The 23,767-nt window shown below is 40.4% G+C and overlaps 1 protein-coding gene across 3 annotated transcripts in view; it reads left to right on the forward strand.

Moving 5' to 3' along the window:
• Positions 1-6,001: 6,001 nt before the first annotated feature.
• The window catches only part of galnt13 (polypeptide N-acetylgalactosaminyltransferase 13), a 550,349-nt gene continuing 532,583 nt past the window's right edge, over positions 6,002-23,767 (forward strand). For 2 of the 3 annotated variants that reach the window (XM_078552192.1, XM_078552193.1), the window contains exon 1: positions 13,148-13,419. In XM_078552192.1, coding sequence (XP_078408318.1) covers positions 13,278-13,419 — 142 coding nt within the window. In that variant the 5' untranslated portion in view covers positions 13,148-13,277. Of the gene's footprint in view, positions 6,365-13,141; positions 13,420-23,767 lie in introns of those variants that run through there. The other variant, XM_078552191.1, reaches the window with a different exon arrangement.

Raw genomic sequence — 23,767 nt, forward strand, 5'->3', positions numbered from 1 at the left:
TAGGAAGTGGCGGATGAATTGAATGGATATTTCGCATCTGTCTTCAATGTTGAAGTTACAAATAAGATCCCAGAAATAATTATGAATCAGGAGGTGAAAGGGAGGGAGGAACTTAAAATAATTACAATCACCAGGGAAAGAGTGTTGAGAAAATTATTAGAACTAAATGCTGACAAGTCCCCAGGTCCTGATGGACTTCATCCTAGGTTCTTAAAAGAAGTAGCTGCTGGGATAGTCGATGCATTGGTTTTAATTTTCCAAAATTCTCTAGGTTTGGGAATGGTCCCATCAGATTGGAAAAATAGCAAATGTAACTCCTCTGTTCAAGAAAGGAGGGAGACAGAAAGCAGGAAACTACAGGCCAGTTAGCTTAACATCTGTCATAGGGAAAATGCTGCAATTTATTATTATGGAGGTTATAGCAGGGCAATTAGAAAATCTCAATGCAATCAAGCAGAGTTAACATGGTTCTGTGAAAGGGAAATCATATTTGATTAATTTATTAGAGTTATTTGAGGAAGTAACTGGCAACATGGAAAAAGGGGGACCTGTGGATTTGGTATACTTAGATTTCCAGAAGACATTTGACAAGCTGCCACATCAAAGGTTAATACACATAATAAGAGCTCATGGTGTAGGAGGTAATATATTAGCATGAATAGAGGATTGGTTAGCTAACAAGAACCATAAATCAGTCATTTTCAGGTTGGCAAAGTGTAACGAGGGGAGTGCCACAGTGCTGGGGCCTCATCTATTTACAATCTATACTAATGGCTTGTATGACAGGACTGAATGTATGGTTGCTAAATTTGCTGATGACACAAAGATAGATAGGAAAGTAAGTTGTGAAGAGGCCATAAGGAGTCTGCAAAGGGATATAGATAGGTTAAGTGAGTGGGAAAAATATTGGCAATGGAGTACCATGTGGGAAAATGTGAACTTGTCCACTTTGGCAGGAAGAACGAAAAAGTAATATATTATTTAAATGGGGAGTGATTTCAGAACATTGAGGTGCAGAGGGAGCTGGATGTCCTGGCACATGAATCACAAAAAGCTCGTATACAGGTACAGTAAGTGATTAGGAAGGCAAATGGAAAGTTGTTGTTTATTGCAAGGGTCATGGAATATAAAGGTAGAGATGTTTTGCTGCAGTATTGGTGAGGCCACATCTAGAGTACTGTGTACAGTTTTGATCTTGTTATTTAAGAAAGAACATAACTGCATTAGAAGCAGTTCAGGGAAGCTTCACTCGACTGATTCCTGGGATGAAGGGGTTATCCTAAGAGGAAATGTTGCACAGGTTGGATTTGTATCCATTGGAATTTAGAAGAATAAGAGGCGATCTTACCGAAACATATAAGGACCTGAGGGAACTTGACAGGGCGGATGCTAAAAGGGTGTTTCCCCTTACGGGAGAGATTAGAACTAGGGTACACAGTTTAAAAATAAGCTGTCTCCCGTTTAAGGCAAAGGTGAAGTGAATTTTTTTCTCTTTGAGGGTTGTGAGTCTGTGGAGCTCTCTTCCCTAGAGAGTGATGGAAGCTGGGTAATTGAATATTTTAATGCTTAATTAGATAGATTCTTGACTGATAAGGGAGTCAAAGGATACAGGGGTAAGGAGGAAAGTGAAGTTGAGGCCACAATCAGATCAGCCTGATCTTATTGAATGGTGGAGCAGGCTCAAGGGGCTGAATTGCCTACACCTGCCCCTAATTCATGTTCGTATGTTCATAGGAAGATATGTGTGTGTGTTTTAACCCCTGAGTGGGTAGAAGATTTGAATAACCAGCATCAAGTTTTACATGAGTTAAAATAAGGAAAGTATTTATTTACAAGGAAAGATTATTTATTTAAGCACTCATCCTGAAATCTAATGCTACATCATTCACTCACACAAGCAGACACACAAACACACTCAAGGGAACTACAGTTGAAGACAATAGAGCACTTTTATAAGCCATAAACAAAAGGAGCGGTTCACAATTCACGTGATTGTCTTGTTCAGGAAAACAAGCATTGCAGGCCTGATGGAAAGGCACCTTCACTCCTAAAGTGTAGTTGAGATGAATTCAGCAGCCAAAGTTGCTTTTAGTGTTTTTTCAAAGAGATGGACTTCCTGCAGGTCATGAAATTAGTTGCTTGTGGTCTTGTTACTAGGAGGTCAGTTTGTTGTATTAGTGGATCCACAACGTAACAGTCTTGGAAACATTATGATGTTACAGCCTCCTGTTCTTAAAGCATAAATTTTATTGCCTATTTGGCCCTGTATCTCTTTCTGCAGACATCATTTAAAGATTAAAAGCATGGCAGCTCTACCATGTGACTCCTCATAGTTCCTTTTTCAAATATGGTGATGGTCTTAAGTTGATTAACCACATCTTGGTTTATTGTTTTAAGGCACTCATCTGCAGGGGCAGTTAAGACTTTATTTCAGAAAAAACCCATTCAATCATTCAATTCAGGAATGTCTTTTGATGGTCTCAGGATATGTCTAGTTAATACCTTTCCATCTACGATGTTCCCTTTTGTCTCTGTTAGACAGTGTCAGTTTTTTTGAGTCAGGGCAGGTCATCTGATTTTCAGTGACCATCTTTGCAGCATATTGTCCACTTTTTAAAGAAAAAGTCAATTTCAAAGAGTCTACATTGAATAAAGTTCATACCTTAAAAGTCAGGAATATGACAAGCTGTTCCTGGGAATGACAGTATACATGTACTGGACAATGTAGAGAGAAGAGTAAAATTAATGATATCAGCGTGAAGGAACAGCAATGAATAAAGTTTACAGAAGCTTTAGCTCCACAATCTAGACATAAGGTAGTTAAGAGGGTGAGTTCATTGAGATAAGCACCCCTCCCTTTTTTCTCCAAAGTCCTTGAACATGCTCCTAAATCCATGCCCATGTTCCCCAGATGTCCCTGTTTGATTCCCTCCAACCATGCTTCTGTTGTTTGCCACAGTACCAAAGCAACTCTTATCAAAGTCACAAATGTTACTGTGATAAAGGTAAACTTTCCCTCCTCATCCTTTTTGGCCTTTGTCATGGATGACCACATCATCCGCCTCCAAATTCTGGGTCGGTCTGCACTTGCCTGGTACTATTTTCTCTGTCCAATTGTAACTAGAGAATTACTTGCAATGGCTCTCTCCCTGCTCCTGCACCGTTTTTTCTAGTGCCCCCCACCAACAAGGGTCTATCCTTCGCTCTCTTCTATTTTTCCTCTACATGCTTCAGTGACATCATCCAAAAACAGTGTCAGTTTCCATATATATATATAAATATATACATATATATAAATATATATATACACACATGTACGCACATATATGCTGACGACACCCAACTCTGGCAACTGTTTGAGGCTGAATCAGACTGTTTGCAACCTCAGTGTTATTCTTGATCCAAGGTGAGCTTCTGACCACATATTCACACCATCACTTAGACAATCCATTTCCACCTCAGTAACATCAATTGAATCTGCCTCTGCCTCAGCTCATCTATTTCTGGGACTCTTATCTATGTTTTTATTACCTCTAGATTTGACAATTCCAATCTCTCGTGGCTGGTGACCCACATTTTACCCACTGTAAATATGAGTTCATCCAAAACTTGACCAACTCAAACAAAGTCCTATCATCCATCACTCTTGTATTTCTTGACCTACATTGGTTTCTGCTGAGGTAAAACCTTGATTTTAAAATCCTCATTCTTGTTTTCAAGTCCTCCCATGACCTTGCCACTCCCTATCCCAGTAACATTCTCTAGCTCTGTAACCCCCAATGACATCTGCACTCTCTAATTCTTGCCAAGACTTTCCTTAAAACAAAAGAACATTAGAACTAGGAACAGGAGTGGATCATATGGGCCCTTAAGCCTGCTCCACCATTCAATGCAATCATGGTTGATCATCAGCCTCAACTCCACTTTCCTGCCTATTCCCCATATCCCTTGATTACATGAGAGATTAAAAAATTCTCTTTCTCAGCCATAAACAAACTCAATAGTAGAGCATTCACAATGCCACGGGATAGACAATTCCAAAGATTAAAAACTGGGTGAAGAAATTCCTCCACATCTCAGTCCTAAATGATTGTCCCCTTATTCTGAGATTGTACCTCCATCTTCTAGATTCCCCAACCAGGTGAAATAACCTGCCAATCCTGTCAAGCACATTCAGTATCTTGAATCTTTCAATGAGATCACAATGAATCTAGGATCAATTTACTCACCCTCTCATTCCAAGAACAAACCTAGTGAAACTTCACTACACCGTTTCCAGTGCAAGTATACCTTTCCTTAAATATGGAGACCAAAACTGTGCCAATTCTACTGATGTTCTCTCATCGAAGCCCTAAAAAATTGTACTAAGACTTATTCTTATACTCCAAGCCCCTTGCAATAAAGGCCAACATGCCATTAAACCTTAGCTTGCTGCACCTCCATGCTAATTTTTCCCCAGCTGCATCTTTCACCATGTTGTTGCTACCTTATTACGTGCTTAGATGGCACAATGTCGAATTTTGTCTGGTAATGCTTCTGTAAGGTAATTTACTACTTTAAGGTTGCTATATAAATACATTGATCTTGTATGCATCATGTTGGAGGTCAGTCATCTCAGTTCCAGGACATCACTGCAGGAGTTCCTCAGGGTAGTTTCCTCAGCCCAACCATCTTCAGCTGCTTCATCAATGACCTTCCTTCCATCATAAGGTCAGAAGTGGGGATGTTCGCTGATGATTACACAATGTTCAGTACCATTCACGACTCCTCAGGTGTTGAAGCAGTTGATATGCAAATACAGCAAGACCTGGATAATATCCAGGCTTGGGCTGACAAGTGGCAAGTAACATTCACGCCACACAAGTGCCAGGCAATGACCATCTCCAACAAGAGAGAATCTAAACATTGCCCCTTGATGTTCAATGACATTACCATCACTGAAACCCTTAGTATCAACATCCTGGGAGTTACCATTGACCAGGAGCTGAACTAAGCTAGCCATATAAATATGGTGACAAGACCAGGTCAGAGGCTAGGAATCCTGTGATGAGTAACTCACCTCCTGACTCCCAAAGCCTGTCCACCATCTAAAAGGCACAAGTCAGGAGTATAATGGAATACTCCCCACCTGCCTGGATGAGTGCAGCTCCCACAACACTCAAGAAACTTGACACCATCTAGGGTAAAGCAGCCCACTTGACTGGCACCGCATCCACTAATATTGACTCCTTCACCACCGATGCACAGTAGCAGCAGTGTGTACCATCTACGAGATGCACTTCAGGAATTCAGCAAGGCTCCTTAGACAGCACCTTCCAAAGCAATTACCACTACCATCTAGAAGGACAGGGGCAGCAGGTAGATGGGAACACCACCACCTGGAAGTTCCCCTCCATGTCACTCACCAACCTGACTTGGAAATATATCGTCGTTCGGTCACTCGGTCAAAATCCTGGAAATCTCTTCCTAACAGCACTGTGGGTGTAGCAACACCATATGGACTGCAGCGGTTCAAGAAGACAACTCACCACCACCTGCTCAAGGGCAGCTAGGGATGGGCAATAAATGCTGGCCCAGCCAGCGAAGTCCACGTCCCATGTATGCATAAAAATTTACAAGCTGAATCCAGCACCGGGCACTGGGGACAGCTCCTTGCGCTTCTCACCCTGCAGCCGCGCGCTCTCTTCCAGCTGCAGCTCCGAGCCCCGCCCCCTCCGCTCTCCAGGATCAGGGGCAAGCGCGCGGGCTGTGAGCTCCAGTGCGCAGGCCCAGCAGCAACCTCGAGTGCCCCGCCGTGTCCAGGCTTGATTGACGGCTCCTCTGACCAATGAAAGGAGTGAAAAGGCGGGACGATTGGTGCGGGGGCGGTACTTCCTCTGGCTTTGTTGTGATTGACAGCTGCCTGGGAGCTGAGCTCCGGTTCTGTTCGAGCTTGCGGAGTGATATGGGTGCCCACCCCCTCTCCCCCCCCCCCCCCCCCCCGCCCCCCCACCGTGCGACTGGCACCTGGACTGTGAGGCGGTGATCGGCGGTTCTTAGAATTAGCAGCCGCCTGTCTCCAAATACACCGCCTTGTGAACACCGAACGGGCAGGTCAAAGTAGATCTCAAACATTGTGAAGTGATGGCGGAGCCGCAGATTTGGGCTCTTGGGAGCGAAGCCAAAGCATCGCATTTGCAGGATAAAAGCAGCAGCATCCCTCGGCTCCAATAATTACTATTGCACTTTAGCAAATCTTCGCAGCATTTTCTTTTGCAAGAGCCGCGTTTCTAACTGTGACAATTGATTGGCGTCTGCTTGGTCTGCAAGAATGCAACAAGTTGATTGCAGCAGGGACTACCCTATCTATCTCAGACGTTAGAGCGTAAGTAAAGCCGGTTCGTTCACTTTGGGGACATATATTTTGCTAAATGTTTTCCATAGGAGATTGTAGGCGTCGATGAAAAAGGTGGGCTAGTAGAAAGAATGACTGTTGGAGACTGTAAACGCAATTGCAAAGACTCATCATGTCCGAATTCAATATAGACTGCAGCAATTTTACTTTGAATTGAAATAATCTTTAAACAGATTGGCTGCACTACCAATCCAGTTTGTTTTTGTATATCACTTTTTTCCATAGTCGTGTCTGAAAACAATGCACCAATTTATTTTATCCGCTTTTAAATGACACCAGAAATCAATTAGAAACTTTTTTTTGTGCCAGTAATAATCGGATGGCGAACAGCTGACTTGTAAATTAAAATTGATGTTCACGGAACGTTTTGTGCATATTTTTAAAAAAACGCGACTTGTCAGAACTCTTCAAGCTAGTTTGAAAATCCGCTCCAGACGAGAACTAAACTGTGGGAGTGCATGTTTATTAATTTTGTGGAGTTTGACACAGTAACAAACACCTGGCAAATGGTTTGTTGTTTGATAGTCTGCGTAGTTCTTATTCGTGGATTTGGCAGAAGCCCCTCAGCCTGCAGCGCTTGATGGTAGACGCAGTGACAGCACTGTTTCCTGCAGCAGAATTACACATTTTTATTTGTGTTCCTTTCGATAATTAATTTATAGAAGAAATAGGACGCATTTTCAAGCCGGCGGGGTAAAATTTTAGTATCCCAGAGCGCAATAATTAATTCCGTTACCGAATACAGTGTTATATATTTAGCCAAAGCTTCCTTAATTAGGTGTTTTTAATTTTGTACATGTATGGAAATTTCATATGGTGTATGTAGTACACCTGGAAGGACATGTGTATATACTACAGAAACACTCATTTGCGAAACAGGTTCGATCTGGAGGCAACTACTTTCCTTTTCTTGCCGTTAATTGATTTGGATCGCTAACACAAGCCAAGATACAGAATACTCAACACTGCAACTTGGTTTGCATCCAAACATGGGATAAATATTGTAAAATATAGTGATATTAGAATGCAGATGAAATACTTTGCATGAACTTTGAGGTTTGGGTTTAGAATGTATGTTCAAGAGAGTAGTCTGTTTGAAAATAAAACTAACAACCCATGGCTCATTCTGTTGCACCCTCTGGATTCAGATAAATTAGGTAATCATGAGACCGTTGCTTGGTAGTGTAGAACTTGAATATTGCTGAAAAGAGAAACATGTTGCTGAATCTTTACATCTTGCACTCATCAGGACAAATACAAGAATGCCAAATTTCAAACCATCACAGCAACTTATACTACAGGAGAAAAGATTGCTGATTGATTGGTAAGTTGACTCTGGCCATGGAGAAAGCAATGGGAACTATAGGTCCCCCAGGCTCCTGGGTAATTCAAAAAAGGCACAAGGCTTGACCACATTCCCTTTGTTTGCAGGGATCGGGTCCCTGGATATAAATGTGTGTTACTTCTAGTGAGTGTAATTGAGCCAGGCTATGAGTCTGACTTAAATTGCTTTTTTTTGCAGCCATTAGTGCACTCAGGATTGTTCAGAAAGTGCTGCCCAATTGCAGAATCACATCTAACAGTCGACTTTTGTTTTGAGTATTGCAAGTGCAGGCTACTTGAGTACGGTCTTTACTCTGCCTTTAATGAAAACCCAAAGGAACATGCTGTTTGATTCAATCACACAATTGTTGGGATGGTCTGCCTATGGACCTGGCATTGAACCAGCACTGAAATTTATACACAACATTGTTATGATTGTTTGAAATTTGGCATTCTTGCATTTGTCCTGTTGAGTGCAGGATAAAAAGCTTCTCTTTTCAGTAATGATGAGAGTTGTAAAGCACACAAAGGATTTGCATAGAATAACTTGCCCTTTTATTTTTCTTTCTCATTATTTAGACCTACAGGCTGGCGTGTTTCTGTAATTGTTGTTTGGGCCGAATGTTACGAGATAAGTTGTATTCCCAGTATCAGGGTAAAAAGCGGGTGCCCAGTAGCATGACCTGCTCGGTAATCTTGCCAAAGGTGGCCTTCTAATTGGCACCTGTTGGTCTGCTGTCCAATTGTGGATGGCAGGTGAGCTCATGACGCTGCTGGACCAATCACAAGACTGGCAACTCTGAAACCTCAGCAGCGCCAGGGGGAGAGATAATGGCTCCTGAAATATGCAGGAAACCTTGGCAACTAAGCAAGCAAAAAAATAAAAAGTTTCACAGGGCTGAGAGTTGGATGGGAGATCCTTCTGCAGAGTTCATTGGGGCCATGGGTGCTGCCTTCCCTGCCCATGGCCACTGCTTCGTTCCATTAAACTGTACCCCTGGGCTGTCACTGGGAGGCCACCTCCATTTGACTGGTGGTCTCCCCACATGGCAGGGTGGGGGTGCTAATGACAACATAAAATGGCCCCTAATTGGGCCTTTATGTAAATCAAGGAGGTGGACTGCTTTTCTGCACCTGTTCCCACTGTTGACAAAATGTCCTGACAGTGGGGCTGAATCGGGCAGCTGATCAACCCCGGTTCCCTGCAATTTTACCAGTCCCCCCCCACCCCAATCCTACCCCTGGGAGGCCGGTAAATCCTGGCGACTACCAAGTGCAGAAAAGCAGCTCAGAAGTGCTTCCTTATTTTAAATAAGAGACGGAATTATAACTCAGAACATTAAAGCTCATCTGTTGGTACATGTTTGGCATTCTGAAGTATGCTACTTGAAATCAAGTGCATTCATCAGTTTTGGTGTTCCCAATTTCACTATTTGGAGAATATTTTGGAGAAATATGATAAAGTTCAATGTGGACTATAAATAGCTGCATTTTGTCAAATAGATGTCAGTGTTAATTGAGTGGAAAAGTCAATGTTGCTCTGAGGAACGTTACAGGGGCGTGACCCTTCAGTGACCTTCAGAAGTGTTATAGATATAACTTGCTACAAATACAGTTTCTAGACCATGTTAGTAGATCTACACTGGTTTCCCCTATTCCTTACCATTATGGTACTTGAGTGCACAATTGTGTTTGCTGCTTGTTACTCTTGACACCAGCACGTTCCTTTGTTCATCACTAAAAGCAAATTACTCAAAATACTTAAAAATTGGGCTGGCATTCTTTTCTTCCAGCCTACCAAATATAGGCTCAAAATAAAGTTTATTAAAATTACATATTTGGCAATAACCTAATTAAACTTGACAACAAAATTGGCTTTAGTTTCATTATCTGTGCTCTGCTAGTTTAAAAGTGTAAATTTGGTGACTAATCACTGCTTTGCTATTGCCATTTTAGTGTGAGATGCTTTTATTTGAATAAAAATGTTATGCTTCCTCACTCTATTTAAGACCGTTTGTCCTCCCTTCAAGACCATTAGCCAACTCCCAATTACTTGTTCACCCATACATGAATTTCCCCTATATTGTCTGTTGCCTACTCTTGATTCCACCCTCCCACCCACCCATTTCCCACTACATTTATTGTTTTTGTCCTTCTTGGTGGTAAATATTGCAGGACTGGGAGGTGCTGACAGAGTTCGGAAAGCTGCAGCAATGTACCCTGCGTGTAGTACTGGTATATATTACATTTACAGTTCATTACTGTCGGGGCAGGATTGTGATTCCAGTGGCAGGCTGTGTCCAAGCCATCATCTTGGCCGGAGAATGCTGAGCTTCTTGAGTGGTGTTGCACCTGCAGCTGTTCAGGAGACTGTGAACAGCAACACCAACAACAATAACTTACATTTATATAGCACCTTTTAATGTAATGAAATGTCCCAAGGTGCTTCACAGGAGCATTACAAAACAAAGTATGACACCAAACCACATAAGGAGATATTTGTTCAAGTGACCAAAAGCTTGGTCAAAGAGCTAGGTTTAAGAAATTTCTTAAAGGAAGAAAGTGAGATAGAGAAGCAGAGCAGTGTAGGGAGGGAATTCCAGAGCTTGGGTACTGGGCAACTGAAGGCACAGCCATTGATGGTGGAGCAATTAAAACGGGAATACACAAGAAGCCAGAATTAGAAGAGTGCAGACATCTTGGAGGGTTGTAGGTTTGGAGAAGATTACAGAGATAGAGAGGTCCGAGGCTATGGGGGGGAATTGAAAACAAGGATGAGAATTTTAAAATCATGATGTTGCTTGACCAAGAGCCAAAGTTAGGTCATCAAGCATAGGAGTGATAGAGGAATGGGATGTGCTGCGAGTTAAGACATGGGCAGCAAAGTTTTGGATCAGCTCAATGCTATGCAGGGTAGAATGTGGGAGAGCAGCTAGGACAGCATCCCATCACATTCCTGACTTGAGCCTTGTAAATAGTGGAAAGGTTCTGAGGGGCAAGGAGTTAACCACCCAGCCTCTGCCTTGCTTTTCTAGTAACAATACTGATATAGCTGCTGCTCCAGTTAAACATCTGATCAGTGCCAAGTGCCAACTCCACCGTTCTGATGATTCCCAGATTCCTCTTTGACAATACTGCCAGACCACATTGCTAAACCTCAGCAGATTTATCCCCGTGCTGCCAAACACCAGTATCTGCATCTCAGTTCTACTAAATCCCAGAACTATTTGTCAGAGCTACCAAAAAATAAGACTTCCACTAGCTCTACCTATTACTGTTCAATGCCAAGTTATTTCCTCTGGAAATGACATCAGCCCAGTGCAGTTGTGATGCTGCACCAGATTGAACTTGTTTAGGAAGGAATCCCAGTACTATGTATTTCATTGATGGTTGTGTGGGTGTGATATTTGGCGCAACTGGTGTTTTGTTTGCTGCAGCTGCGTAAAAGAGCAGACGAAAAGCTGACTGAAATAGAAACTGCCCCTAAATATTCACCTGCTTCAAATAATCCTCTTGAAGATAGAAATGAGAAGCAGTAAAAGTAGAAAGTGAAGAAACCCGAAGAGATTATCTATAATTATGTTTGTCACCTGGCCCTGCCACTAAAAGACATTGAACATCTCGGCCATATAAGTGTTATCCATGGGAAGTGATTCTGAAAACTGAGGAAAGGTGACAGCACATTAAAACCTCACAACTCCTTTGTCATTTACCAATGCTGGTGTAGGGAAGTGGTGACCAAATTGCTCTACTCCCTTAGGGATGAGTATTTGATGGGAGCCCTTCCACTTCATTTTCTGCCCAGTATTCAGAAAGAATCCAGACCTAGATAGCGAACTCCAAGATAAAAATAAATATGTAAATAAAATTATCTGTTATCTATTCATTTAAAATTCTTGCATGTATTTCATTGGAAGCAATGCAGATTTGTGAACAATTCCTATAAAGATTTCAATATAAGAATGTCCTTGTTTATCTATTGATATTTTCTCTGTAACTTCTGTAGATCACAATGAGAGAGAATTGCCAGTGTTAGTCAGATCAATGACCTGTAGTGGCTCTCTGTAGCACTAGATGGTGCTATTTTTAAAAAAAATAAATGCCAACAATAATAATAACTTGTATTTGCATAGCACTTTTAGCATAGTAAAATACCCCAAGGCACTTCACAGGAGTGTAAGCAGACAAAAACTGACACTGAGCCACATAAGGAGATATTAGGACAGGTAAAAAGCATGGTCAGAAGGAAATTACTGTGGATACTGGACATCTGAAATCAAAATAGAAAATGTTCAAACACAGCAGGTGAGGCCGTACCTGTGGAGGTGAAACAGAGTTAATGTCTCAGTTCTCTGACCTTTCATCAGAAAGCTTATTGAGGTACCTTTCATGGAGTGTGTTAAAGGAGGAGAAAGAGAGAGATGGGTAGAGAGCATTAGGGAAAGAATTCCAGACCGTAGAGCCTAGGCAGCTGAAGGCATGGCTGCCAATGGTGGAGGAACCTGGAGGCAGAAGAGATCAGGATGGGAGGAACACCATGATCTCAGATGGTTGTTAGATGGAGAGGATTACAGAGATATGGAGGGATTTGAGCACAAGAATGAGATTTGTAAAAGTGAGGTGTTGCTGGACTAGGGGCCAATCTATGTCGGTGAGCACAGGGGCGAGGTGAATGGGATTTGGTGCAAGTTGGCAGAGTTTTGGATGAACGCAACTTGATGCAGAATGAAAGATTGAAGGGCGGGCAAGTGAGCATTGGGGTAGTCCAGCATGGAGGTAACAAAAGCACTGATGAAGGTCTTAGAAAGAATGAACTGAGGCATGGACAGAAATGGATAATATTACAGGGATAGAAGTAGATGTTTTTGGCATTGAAGAGGGTATGAGGTCAGAAGCTTAGCTCCAGGCCAAATAGTAAACTTATTTACCATCTAATCAGCTGAATTTCTGGGATTGCTTTGTTATTTTTCAATGTTATTTGGTGCCTTTTGATTGTTAATTGTCCAGTTTAATTTTTATTGATTTAGTTTTCTTCCCCCATCTTTATGTGGTGCCTGAAAGTTGTACGGTATATTGTACTATGTAATATCATAGAAATTATGAACTCCTATCTTTTCTCTTTGCCTGGGGTAGAACATCTATGCAGGCATGGTTAGTTTTGTTTTTCTTACCCAGCATTCAGTTTATTGCCTCAGAGAACACAACAAAGGCAGACAAAACTTACTAGAAGTGAAATTTTGATCTTGGCGTCAGTTCTACTACTTGGGGATAGTATTGTTTTCACAATTACTGGGCTCTTCATAAAATCCATAATTTTGTAGGAATGAGTGGAATTTAAGTGCATACTGAAAATATACTAATAAAACATTATATTTTCTATTAGTAATATATGACACTAAGTGTTTGCATTTTTTTCTGTTTCAGCATGGTTTAGTTCATTCATTCGACAAACTGGATTTCTGGCATTGCCTCCCTATTTTGCACTGTGATCTCTTTCTCCAAGGAAACAAAGCTACACACATTTCTTGCTTACCACTGTGGTTTACAAGAACAAGTAATCATGAGGAGGTTGACTTGGTGCAAGGTAGTCCTGGCTACATCTTTGGTCTGGGTTCTGCTGGATGTCTTCTTATTACTGTACTTCAGTGAATGCAACAAATGCGATGACAAAAAAGATCGATCCCTGTTACCAGCCTTGAGGGGTAAGTGCTTACTGTTGCTAGGTTTTCCACTGTGTAAAATCACTGATTTTAGAAAATGGAAAATATATTACAAGGTAAAGAATCCATGAGCAAAAAAATAAATTTTGCCTCTGCTCTACCAGCACAAATTGTGATGAATTCAGTTTTGATTTCCTCCTTATGTGAAAATAACTGTTCCCTGATGGGATTCCTTTGCCCCAAACAAAAGTAAATTTTGCAACATTGCTGTGCTTTACTCTAACTATTTGGTCTACTCTAACTGGTCTTGTATGAGTGTAGTGTTTAAGCATTTTGCACAATAATTAATGAACAATACTGCAATGATATGATGGAACTGTATCTACCTTTATAATTGTTACAGCTGTCACCTGAGAAAGCTCATCACAAGAGTTTGCATTGCAGTGGATTGGGTATCTACTGTGAATGTGTCCTGCTGTCCAACATAGCATTTGAGCAGAGTTTTCAGAAAACTTTGATCTAGAAACTCAGAGAGTTGAAGACCTCATAATAAGGAAATTTAAATTTAGATTTGAGAGAGAAAAATTTTGGTGGTTGATGGATAAAATACTGGCCTGATCAATAGACATTCATTTTCCCTTCTCCCTCCTCAACATTAATTTAAAAGTTGGGGCTGGGAACTAGTTGAGGAGAATGACAATTTCCTGGAGAGTACCACCTCATTTTGGAAGCCACATCTGGTGTGTTTAGTAAGGGGAAGTACATGTGCACGTTTTAACTACTTCTATTTGTTTTGGTAAAATATTTAAATCTTTAAATAAAAAGAATATGGGTTAAAAACTAATTTAGTAAATTTAAGCTTTAATTTAGGTATTGGAGATCTGTTGGTAATACTTTTAGCCGATTACAGCAACTTACTGTACCACAGATTAAGCACTGAAACAAAAACAATATATCAGGTTTTCTGCAGCACTACATGTTAATGAAACATTATAGATGAAAAAGTTACAATTTTTCCCTGTGTCAGTGAACACATAATTAAACCATATATGTTAAAACATTGTTCTGTAGCTTGAATTTAACCATACAGTATATAATACCCTAGTGTGAGTGGAATCAGTCAACTTAATTAAAAGCAGTAATACCGTGACAACTAATCCACTTATTTGCTCTTCTGACTTTTTGTTCACCTCTCTTCCAACTGTCATTTGCTGCTCTCAGACTATATGAGTTGTGTAGATAAAATGAGAAGTGCATAAAATATAAGCTGTTCTTTTTAAATAATTTCTTGGTTTTGATATCAAAAATATCTTTTTCTTGAATTTGAGATCCCCTGGCATTAATATTGTTATACCTTTGTAACAGATTTGAAGGTATTTCAGTAAGTGTTATTCTTTATATAAATCGTTACTCAAAGCATGCTTATTGTACACAGAAATAAATGTTTTTCTTATGAACTGTTAAACATTTTGTTAATGTCAAGGTGTTTATTATGAAATGTAAAATTTCATGACAGTATTTGTATAAATACAGAAAAGAGTCCAAAGTGAATGATGTAACACCCTGATGTGTGCTAAGTCTTTGCTTCCCTCTGGACTTGGGGATTTGAAAGATTGGTTTTGCTTGCTATGTGGTTGTGACTTCTAAAATACTTTAATTGCACCTCCAAAAGAAAAGGATTATGAAATATATATGATAAAAACACTGCACCTTGAACTGCCAAAATCCCAAGTAGACATTCTTTGCAATTTTATATTTCTAGATGTTCAACTTATGTTTGAAGGCTTCTGTGTGCAAGTTAATCGGATTTGAAGGTTGTAAAACGCTAGGAATCTCAAGTGTATTTGGATTGTACTAAGTATAGCAGTTTGTTACAGTTTGCAGCATTTTACATGTAATTGATTTCACTCATTTAACTTTGGAGTGAATGCACAATACCTTCAGACTCATGACAGAGATAATTATCACAACAGAAACTTCAAAATTAAAAGGTGCATTCGTATTGAAAAAATAAATTTCACATTGATCTTTTGCAGGCCTTAAAATTATTCCCAATTTATGGTACAGTGCAATATAATAATAATCTGCTTCAGCAAAATGTCACCGTTCATACATATTGTAAACAGATTTGCTACTGAAGTGGTTTATTGTGTTAAGTGAGGTTGACTGTAAATAGATCTTTCCTGTGGAAGAGCATAGAATTTGAAACTGGCCAGAATTACTCGATAAATTCTTTGTTTTATCTTCCTCGATTTTCCACTCCCCCAGCTGCAATAAATGATCCCTAAATACGAAGATTATAGCTGTTTAAGACTGTCAGTTCATTATCAAATATATATAGCTGACTAGATTTTAAAAATGTAAGTTGCACTGCAAATTATTTGTTTAAATTTTGCGACAGTTCAGCATCATTTAAGCTTTGTGGGTCACAAACAGTTGCAGACTGATGTGTAACATTTTACCAGTTAAGATGCCTCGAATAGAGCTTTGTAATATAGAAGATACTATACTACTTAATAGTTTATGTACCGGTTTGTTGTATTAGCTTTAGGTGGTATGTTGAATATATAATTGGAACAAGAAAGTTTGAATATTGCCTGAGTGCATTTTCTATGTTTATCTAATCTTAAACAAGTGTGGTTGTGCAAGTTAGTCATGAAAATAAAATAATGGAGGTGCAGAAATAAAGAACTTGCATTTATGATCTTTCATGATCTCAGGATGACCCAAAGTGCTCACACTCAAAGAAGGATCTTTTAAAAGAAATAGTTACTGTTGTAATGCACGCAAACACAGTGTCATTATTCTGTTTTTGATTGTGTTGGTTGAGGGAAAGTAAGTGTTGGCCACAACACTAGGACATCTCCCCTGTTCATTTTTGAATAGTGCCATGGGATCATTTACATCCAGTTAATCAGCTTTTTGCAATATTGGTTTGGCATCATATTCGAAAGATGGCACTTGAAAATAATGCAGCAATGCACTGAAGTATCGGCATATATTATTTGTTTGTAGAGCAAATGGTTGTTTTTTGAACTGGAGCAATGTATACAGTGGGGTTTCCCATTGGTAATAGGACCACTGCTTTTCTTAATATATATTAATGACCTAGACTTGGGTACTGGGGGCACAGTTTCAAAATATGCAGGTGACACGAAACTTGAAAGTATTATTAACTGTGAGTAGGATGCTGTTAGACTTCAAGAGGATATACTCAAGCTGATGGAAAGGGTGGACATGTGATAGGTGAAATTTGAGACAGAGAAATATGAAGTGGTACATTTTGGCAGGAAAAATGAGGGGAGGAAATGCAAATTAAAGGGCACAATTCTAAAATGGGTGCTGGAACAGAGACCTGGGAGTATTTGCTGAAGGTGGCAGGGTGGGTTCAAAAAGTGGTTAAAATGGTACACAGGACTTGCTTATAAATGGGATATAAATTCCTTTGCTTTTGAATTCTATGATGAAACTTTATAAAACTCTGGTTCAGCCTCAAATGAAGTATTGGTCCAGATTTTCACTAACAAGGCAGGAAGGTCGATTAGGGAAATTTCCCAACTTGGCAGACCTATCTACATATAAGTGGTTCCTGCACACAATATTTTTGCTCTAGGGAGGCGGAGCTGGATCAACTCTTGGATGCCGGCCTTGGTAGCAAGTTGGATGCAGTGCTGAGGCAGCCCTCCTTGCTTCTCTGGGACCTCTCTCCCAGTCATATCAAAGACTGTTAGGTCCTCTAGCCCTCTTGCTCACACCCCCTCTTGCCCCCGCCTTGCCACCTCCATATGCCACTCACCGAATAGGTGCTATGTACAGAACTGATGAGCCATATAATAACAGTGGCAATTCTTGAAACACAGATGAAGAAAACATCCATTCAGAAATCTGCTTTAAAAAAACTGTTGCACTCACAACCCTATAAAGTGTCAATCAGACATGGCCATTATGGTATCAATAACAGAAGCTTTACCTCATTTTACACCTTTTAATCTTGTCCAAATAAACATGCATACATTGAAACAAACAGACCAAAGAAATAAAATCTTATTATAACCTCATAAAGATGTCAATCAACCAAAGCTAACACTCCACTTCCGCTTGTGTAAACAGACCCCTGCTGAGCTAATCCATTTGAGAGTCTGGAGAAACAGATACCTGACCATCTGTTTCTATTGACACAGTTCCCAGATGGCCTCAATGTGAATGCTTGGCTGAGTTCCAAGACTAGCAGAAGTGGACTATTAGCTTTGATTGATTGACATCTTTATGAGGCTATAAAATTATTTTTTGACATGTTTTCAATGTATGCATGTTTATTTGGACAAGATTAAGAGGTATGAAGTGAGGTAAAGCTTCTGTTATCGGTACCATTATGGCTCCATCTGATTGACACTTTTATAGGGTTGTAATTGCAGTAGTTCTTCTTGAAATATTTCTGAATGGGTGTTTTTTCATCACTTCAGGACTCACCATTGTTATATGGCTCATTGATTCTGTACATAATGCATGCTTGTTGAGTGGCACAGTGGCATGGGTGGTGGTATATGGAGCGAGCATTGATGAGATCTTTTAAATTTCCCTTTCCAAAATTTTCTGAGTCTGGCCTATGACTGTTCACTACCCTGAGGGGCTGTGAACTACTTGTACCCGAGAGACTAGCCGGAATCCACAAAAATTGCGGGCAAGCCGGGAGTGCATGTTGCAGGCTTTCTACCTGCCCTCTTCTCCCACATTGGTGAAAATTGCCAGCACTGGGAATTTGGGTGGGAATCCTGGATTTGGGTCCCTCCCACCATTTTCAATGCTTCTGGAGTCAGTTTGACTCTGCGAAAATCCAGCCCATTGTGTCCAATTCTGGGCACTGCACTTTAAGAAGGATGTGAAGCCTTTAGGGGGGGGGGGGGTTGCTGAACAGTTTTACGAGAATGGTTCCGGGGATGGGGTACTTCAGTTATGTGGATAGAATGAAGAAGCTGAGGTTGTTCTCCTTAGAGAAGACAAGGTTGAGAGGAAATTTGATAGAAGTGTGCGAAATCATGAGGGATCTGGACCGAATAGATAGGTAGAAACTCTTCCCATTGTTGGCACTGTTGAGAACCAGAGAATACTGTTGGAATCATAACGTTCAAAACTATATTTTTCTTTTAAAATATGGAAATGTATTGGATTATCTGGACACTTGGATGCTGACCTGGAGTTTTTTTTAAAAAGGTCATAACTTCACATTGGAACTGTCAACAAGAATGCCTTTTCCAAGAAATCATCTGACTAGCATGGTACTTGAGGGGGAAGAGCTGTTTGTTTGTTTTGAACTGCAATCACTTTAATTGATGGGGGAAAAACTGGTAAAGACAAAGGCTAGTGAGTTACTGGAAATCACATGACAGACAAGCTTTAAGTTCTGAACCTGTTGGTTTTGTACTCGGTCTTTTGAGGAGTAAGTCGAGAAGGAAGGCTGCTTGTCCCTGTCTTGCCTGAAATTCCATGTGTGGTTACCAACCTGCAGCCAGAGAATCCTCATCTGAGTATAAATTGTCTGCACTTGGAAACCTGCAAACTGAGACAAGAAGGATTGACCCAGCTCTATATTCTTCTCCACGCTGAAGATCCATTGGTGAGAACCTCCACACATCCACTGGGACCAGCTACGCATTTTCACATGAGGGAGCTCCAGATCAACAGCAATTAAACCCTGAGAATGTTATCCTTTATGTTATAAAGCCTATCCTCCAAAACCCATCACTGCAGAGACCCTATCTGTTTGTCCATTGCTAGTGTGTGTGTCTATCTGCTGGGGTATTTTTAAAACGGATAAATCGTTATATTTCCAGAGTACAATTGTGTTCTTTGTAACATCTTTAAAGAAAAAAATGTTTTATAATAAATCAATCATTCTGAGTTCATTGAAAAAAGACTGGTTAAAGTCTCTTTTATTTTGCGTAACAGAAATAAAGGTAAACAGTTGGCTATTTTGGTGAGTGAATTGAACATTTAAACTAATGTTGTGACCTGTGGAGTAGTGGGGCTAGATCAGCTGTGCACTCCTCCCATCCCAATTGCAACAATACAGCAAGTGGTTACAATTTGAAATGCGCAACCTGAGATTGTGTTGCAGGCGGACACAATTGGGGCTTGGATCCAAAATGGAATTGGATAAGCAGCGAAAGAGAGAAAATTTGCAGGCCTATGTAGCAAGTTGAGTTGTTTTTGCAGAGAGCCAGCATAAACGTGATGGGACGAATGGACTCTTCTGTAACCATTCTGTGAATCTCTGGAACGTGACTTCAACCACCTTTTGTCACTGAGGTGAGAGCTACCACTGAGGCATTACTGAAACAGGAAGGTTGTAATGCTTATTGATTGGGTAATTTAATTTATGGTAATCAATGGATCTTAAACTTACATCTATCTGCATTAATATAAAACCTATTTAATTATTTAGAATTGTGGTAGCTTGAAAACTAATACAGAGGAGCATTTGGATCTGATTCAGAAGGTAAATTGCAAAAGTCTTTAACATTGTATCCTTTGAGCTTGCTTGTTTTTGGTGAGGTATGCTGGTTTGAGACACAGTGCAATGGGTAAGAATTCTGTATCTTTCAGAGAGCAAGGATACTAAGGGAAGAATTGGATGGCAGAGAGAACATTTAACATATGAAAAGGTTCAGTCACCTTAGTAACATTTTTTAAAGGGTAAGTTTATAAAATCGAAGTTGCATAGAATTTATAGTACAGAAATTGAACATTTTGTCAAACTGGTCTGTGTCAGTGTTTATGTTCCAAACATGCCTCATCTCACCCTACTCCATCTAAACTGTATCAGTACATTCCTTCTATTGTTTCTTCCTTGCATACTTAGGTAGCTTCCCCTTAAATGCATTTATGATATTCGGCTCACTTACATCATGTTGTGCTTTCTACCCATTGGGTAAAGTTTTTCCTGACTCTTTTATTGGTGAAAAGACCAGAAAAACTGCAATTACAAAAATGTTCAATTCCCATTTGCAGTACCTCTGGGTATAGTAAAAACAGTATAGTGTATTATATTAGCAGTTTTACTTAATAGTAGGTGAGCATAACTGATATTTTCTTAACTGGTTGGTAAGGGCAATTGTCACATCAATGTTTATGGAGCTTATTGGGTAGCAGCTTTACAGTTCTGTACAGTTGTAACACTGTGTAGCAGATACTTGCTGATGATATTGTTACGATCCCAGACATGACCTGCAATTTTGTTATGATCTGCTTAGAGACCAGTATCTCTTTGTTTTAAAGTAGATAAAATCTGAAATCCCAGGTATTCACTAAGAGAATAAAGCCACAAGATTCCATGGTTTTAAACAGGAGGAATTTTACTATATAGGGGTCAACAAAGCAAACAGTCAATACTATCTATCTTATATACTAGCACCCAGAATTAACATGAAGTAAACATGAAGTAAACATGAATCAACAAGCAAACTGTGGTCAAACACACTACAAACTGCACCATAAATGGAAGATGTAATCAAAACAGTCCCACAAATGTCTCAGCAACCTACCTGAATGTCAGTGATCACTGAGAGTCACAAAATTCTTCAAAATGTTGTCTTCCTCACGAGGGATTTCAGATCTTCATTTTTGAGGATCTATCATCTGATTTCCCTAAACAGAAGCTCCAATTCAGACTGCCCCAATGACTGCTCACCTCCCAGCTGCTCAATCTCTTCTCCTGAGACTGCGTCCCACTAGATTCACAAGATTGCACCCCAGCATTTAATTACTGGCATGATAGCAGTTATCTAACTGGTCTGACCAGAATACTACTGATCCTAGGCTTCCCTAATCCCCAATTTCTATTTGCACCAAGCAATTACTGTTCCTGGGCTTCCCTGAGCCTCAACTCTCAAACAGCATGAAGCTATCAACTGCTGCAGGGCTTCTCTGAGCCCCAGCTCCATATGTTTTTCCGCTGCACATGGGTTAACTACAGCACTTCAGTTGCCGCCTCTTCAGCTCCCAATTAACCTTATCATGTGGCTCACAATTGCGCTGCACACAGGTCCCATGGTCTTTTCACATCACACCATCATGCAGCTTTTAAAAGAATGCTGGAAACTGAGCATGCCGGACCGTCTCCCTGCCAAGCACTGTGCTTGTGCTGGAGCCCCAGGCACGCCATGAGCCGTGGTCCTTCAGTCAGGACCCAGCCCCCTACCTGAAAACACCGAAACAACCTGGGAATACAAATTCCCTGACAATGTTACAAATTTCTTTGCTAGTTCTGGCAATTTTGCAAAATTCATATAAATCATTTTATCTTCTTTATGTAGTAGCTGTAATAGTCACCAGTTACATTACCTGAATGCTTTTAGGTTAGCCTTTTATGTTTGATTGTTGATTAAATGTTTATGAACTTTTAACATAACCAGAATTATACAGTGACCTATATTATGTATCACAAATATTAAATAAGTTTGTGCAAATTCTTTGAGGATAAAGCTAACCCACAAACTAGGATGAGTGATCAGTTGCAAGAGCTCACTGAGCCTAAACTAGGCTATTTATGATCTAAAATTATTTTGATAGGATTTCACATGGCTGACATAAAAGCACAAGTTTTGTATGAGGACGAGCATCAGTATGGGTTGTGACAGCTAATTTACCTTTATTATTGGTCTTTAGCAGGGCCCACTATGCAAATCCCTGTCCCTGCTGATCCAAATCAATCCCTCAGTGCTTGTCTTTTCCCCTTGCCCCTCCTATCACCTTTTTCTTCCACTGCTTTCTCCCCGCTCCCTACATTGGTCCCCTTAATCCCCACCCTCTAGTCCTGCTTGTCCTGAAAAATGCAAATTGCTCTTGATCAACTGAAGCAACACAATGAGAAATGGACCAATTCCTGGACAGAATGTCTTCTGAACACCTTCCAAACCAGTGACCTCTGCCACCTAGAAGAACAAGGGCGCAGGTGCATAGGAACATCACCACTGCAAGCTCCTCTGCAAATCACTTGCCATCCTGACAGAGAAATATATTGCTCTTCCTTTGCTGTCACTGGGTCAGAATTCTGGAACTCTCTCCCTAACAACACTATGAGTGTACCTACACCATATGGACTGTGGCAGTTAAAGAAGATATTTACCTTCTCAAGGGCAATTGGGGATGGATCATAATTGCTGGCCTTACCAGCAATGCTCTCATCCTTTGAACAAATTAAAAATGGCTGCGTTTGCCGCCACCACAACTGCAGAGGGCGCATTCACCGGACATGCAGTCATGGTGCATGTGATAGATATCACTGCCAGTCACAGGTAGCTGCCTGCATCAAAGAATAGGACCATCCATAATATGGAGCAATATAAAGTTATTTAAACAAGTGCAGCATCATTCAACTTTGTTTTGTTTTCACAATGGTTAAGGAATGCAGTTTTCACAGAATATTGAATCCCAAAACACCAGTTACAAACCCTGGCATTGTGATTCCACTTTGCTCGCTTCCTCACTGGCTGCCTGGTTCCTGACCCCTCACTGCCTCTTTCTTGCTCACTACCCTGTACCCTCACTGTGTACAGGTAACGAGAGGGCTGGCGAGAAAAGAGGCCAAGAATTGGGAGTAGGGCAGTGAGCATAGAGGCAAGTGGGGTGGCGAGGGTGAGTAAAGCTAGTGGGGTGGCAAGGATGGTGAGCAAGTGGGTGGCGAGCCCACAAGGATGATGTCACTGGCACCGCATATGTGCCTGGAGTGGAGTGGGTGCCGACTTGCTATTTCAGGCACACAGTGATGACTTCAATGGCACTGACTTCCTATTCCAGTGCGGTGACAGGAGTTACAAAGCTAAAAAACCCCATCTTTTTGAGTTACATCTTCTCAAGACTTAAATATCTGCTGATAGGATGCAGAGTGCAACTAGCTGCTTGCAGCCATAAAATTAATCTCTTAGAATCTGAATGCAAATTATATATCATTGCACCTACTTTTAGTTTGAGAGTCTGATAATAAATTCAAAGAAACAAAGTACATCATCAATTATAACTTGATGAATACTTTGGACAAAGATAATATTGACTGCTTTCTTATATTTATGCCAGATAAATTGAATAATAAATTGGATAATTTGAACCAATGAATACAGCAGGGAGAAATAACCATTTTACCATGACAACTAATGTCTTTGTTTTGCTGTTCTGGAAAGTAAAACTGTTGTCCATTGAAAAATAAAAGGGAATATTCCAGATAATTTGTTTTTAATTAGAACAAAAAAGAGCAATATAGTAATGTGAAAGTAATAATCTAGAACTGTAAATGCTTCACCATTCTTACAGTGTAATACCACATCCATAACACAAATCAGTCTTGTAATCTGGTCTGCAACTGGTAAACCTGGTTGCACATTTCTATTATTAGATG

This window comes from Cetorhinus maximus, chromosome 11, assembly GCF_964194155.1.
Source record: "Cetorhinus maximus chromosome 11, sCetMax3.hap1.1, whole genome shotgun sequence".
Lineage (NCBI taxonomy): Eukaryota > Metazoa > Chordata > Chondrichthyes > Lamniformes > Cetorhinidae > Cetorhinus > Cetorhinus maximus.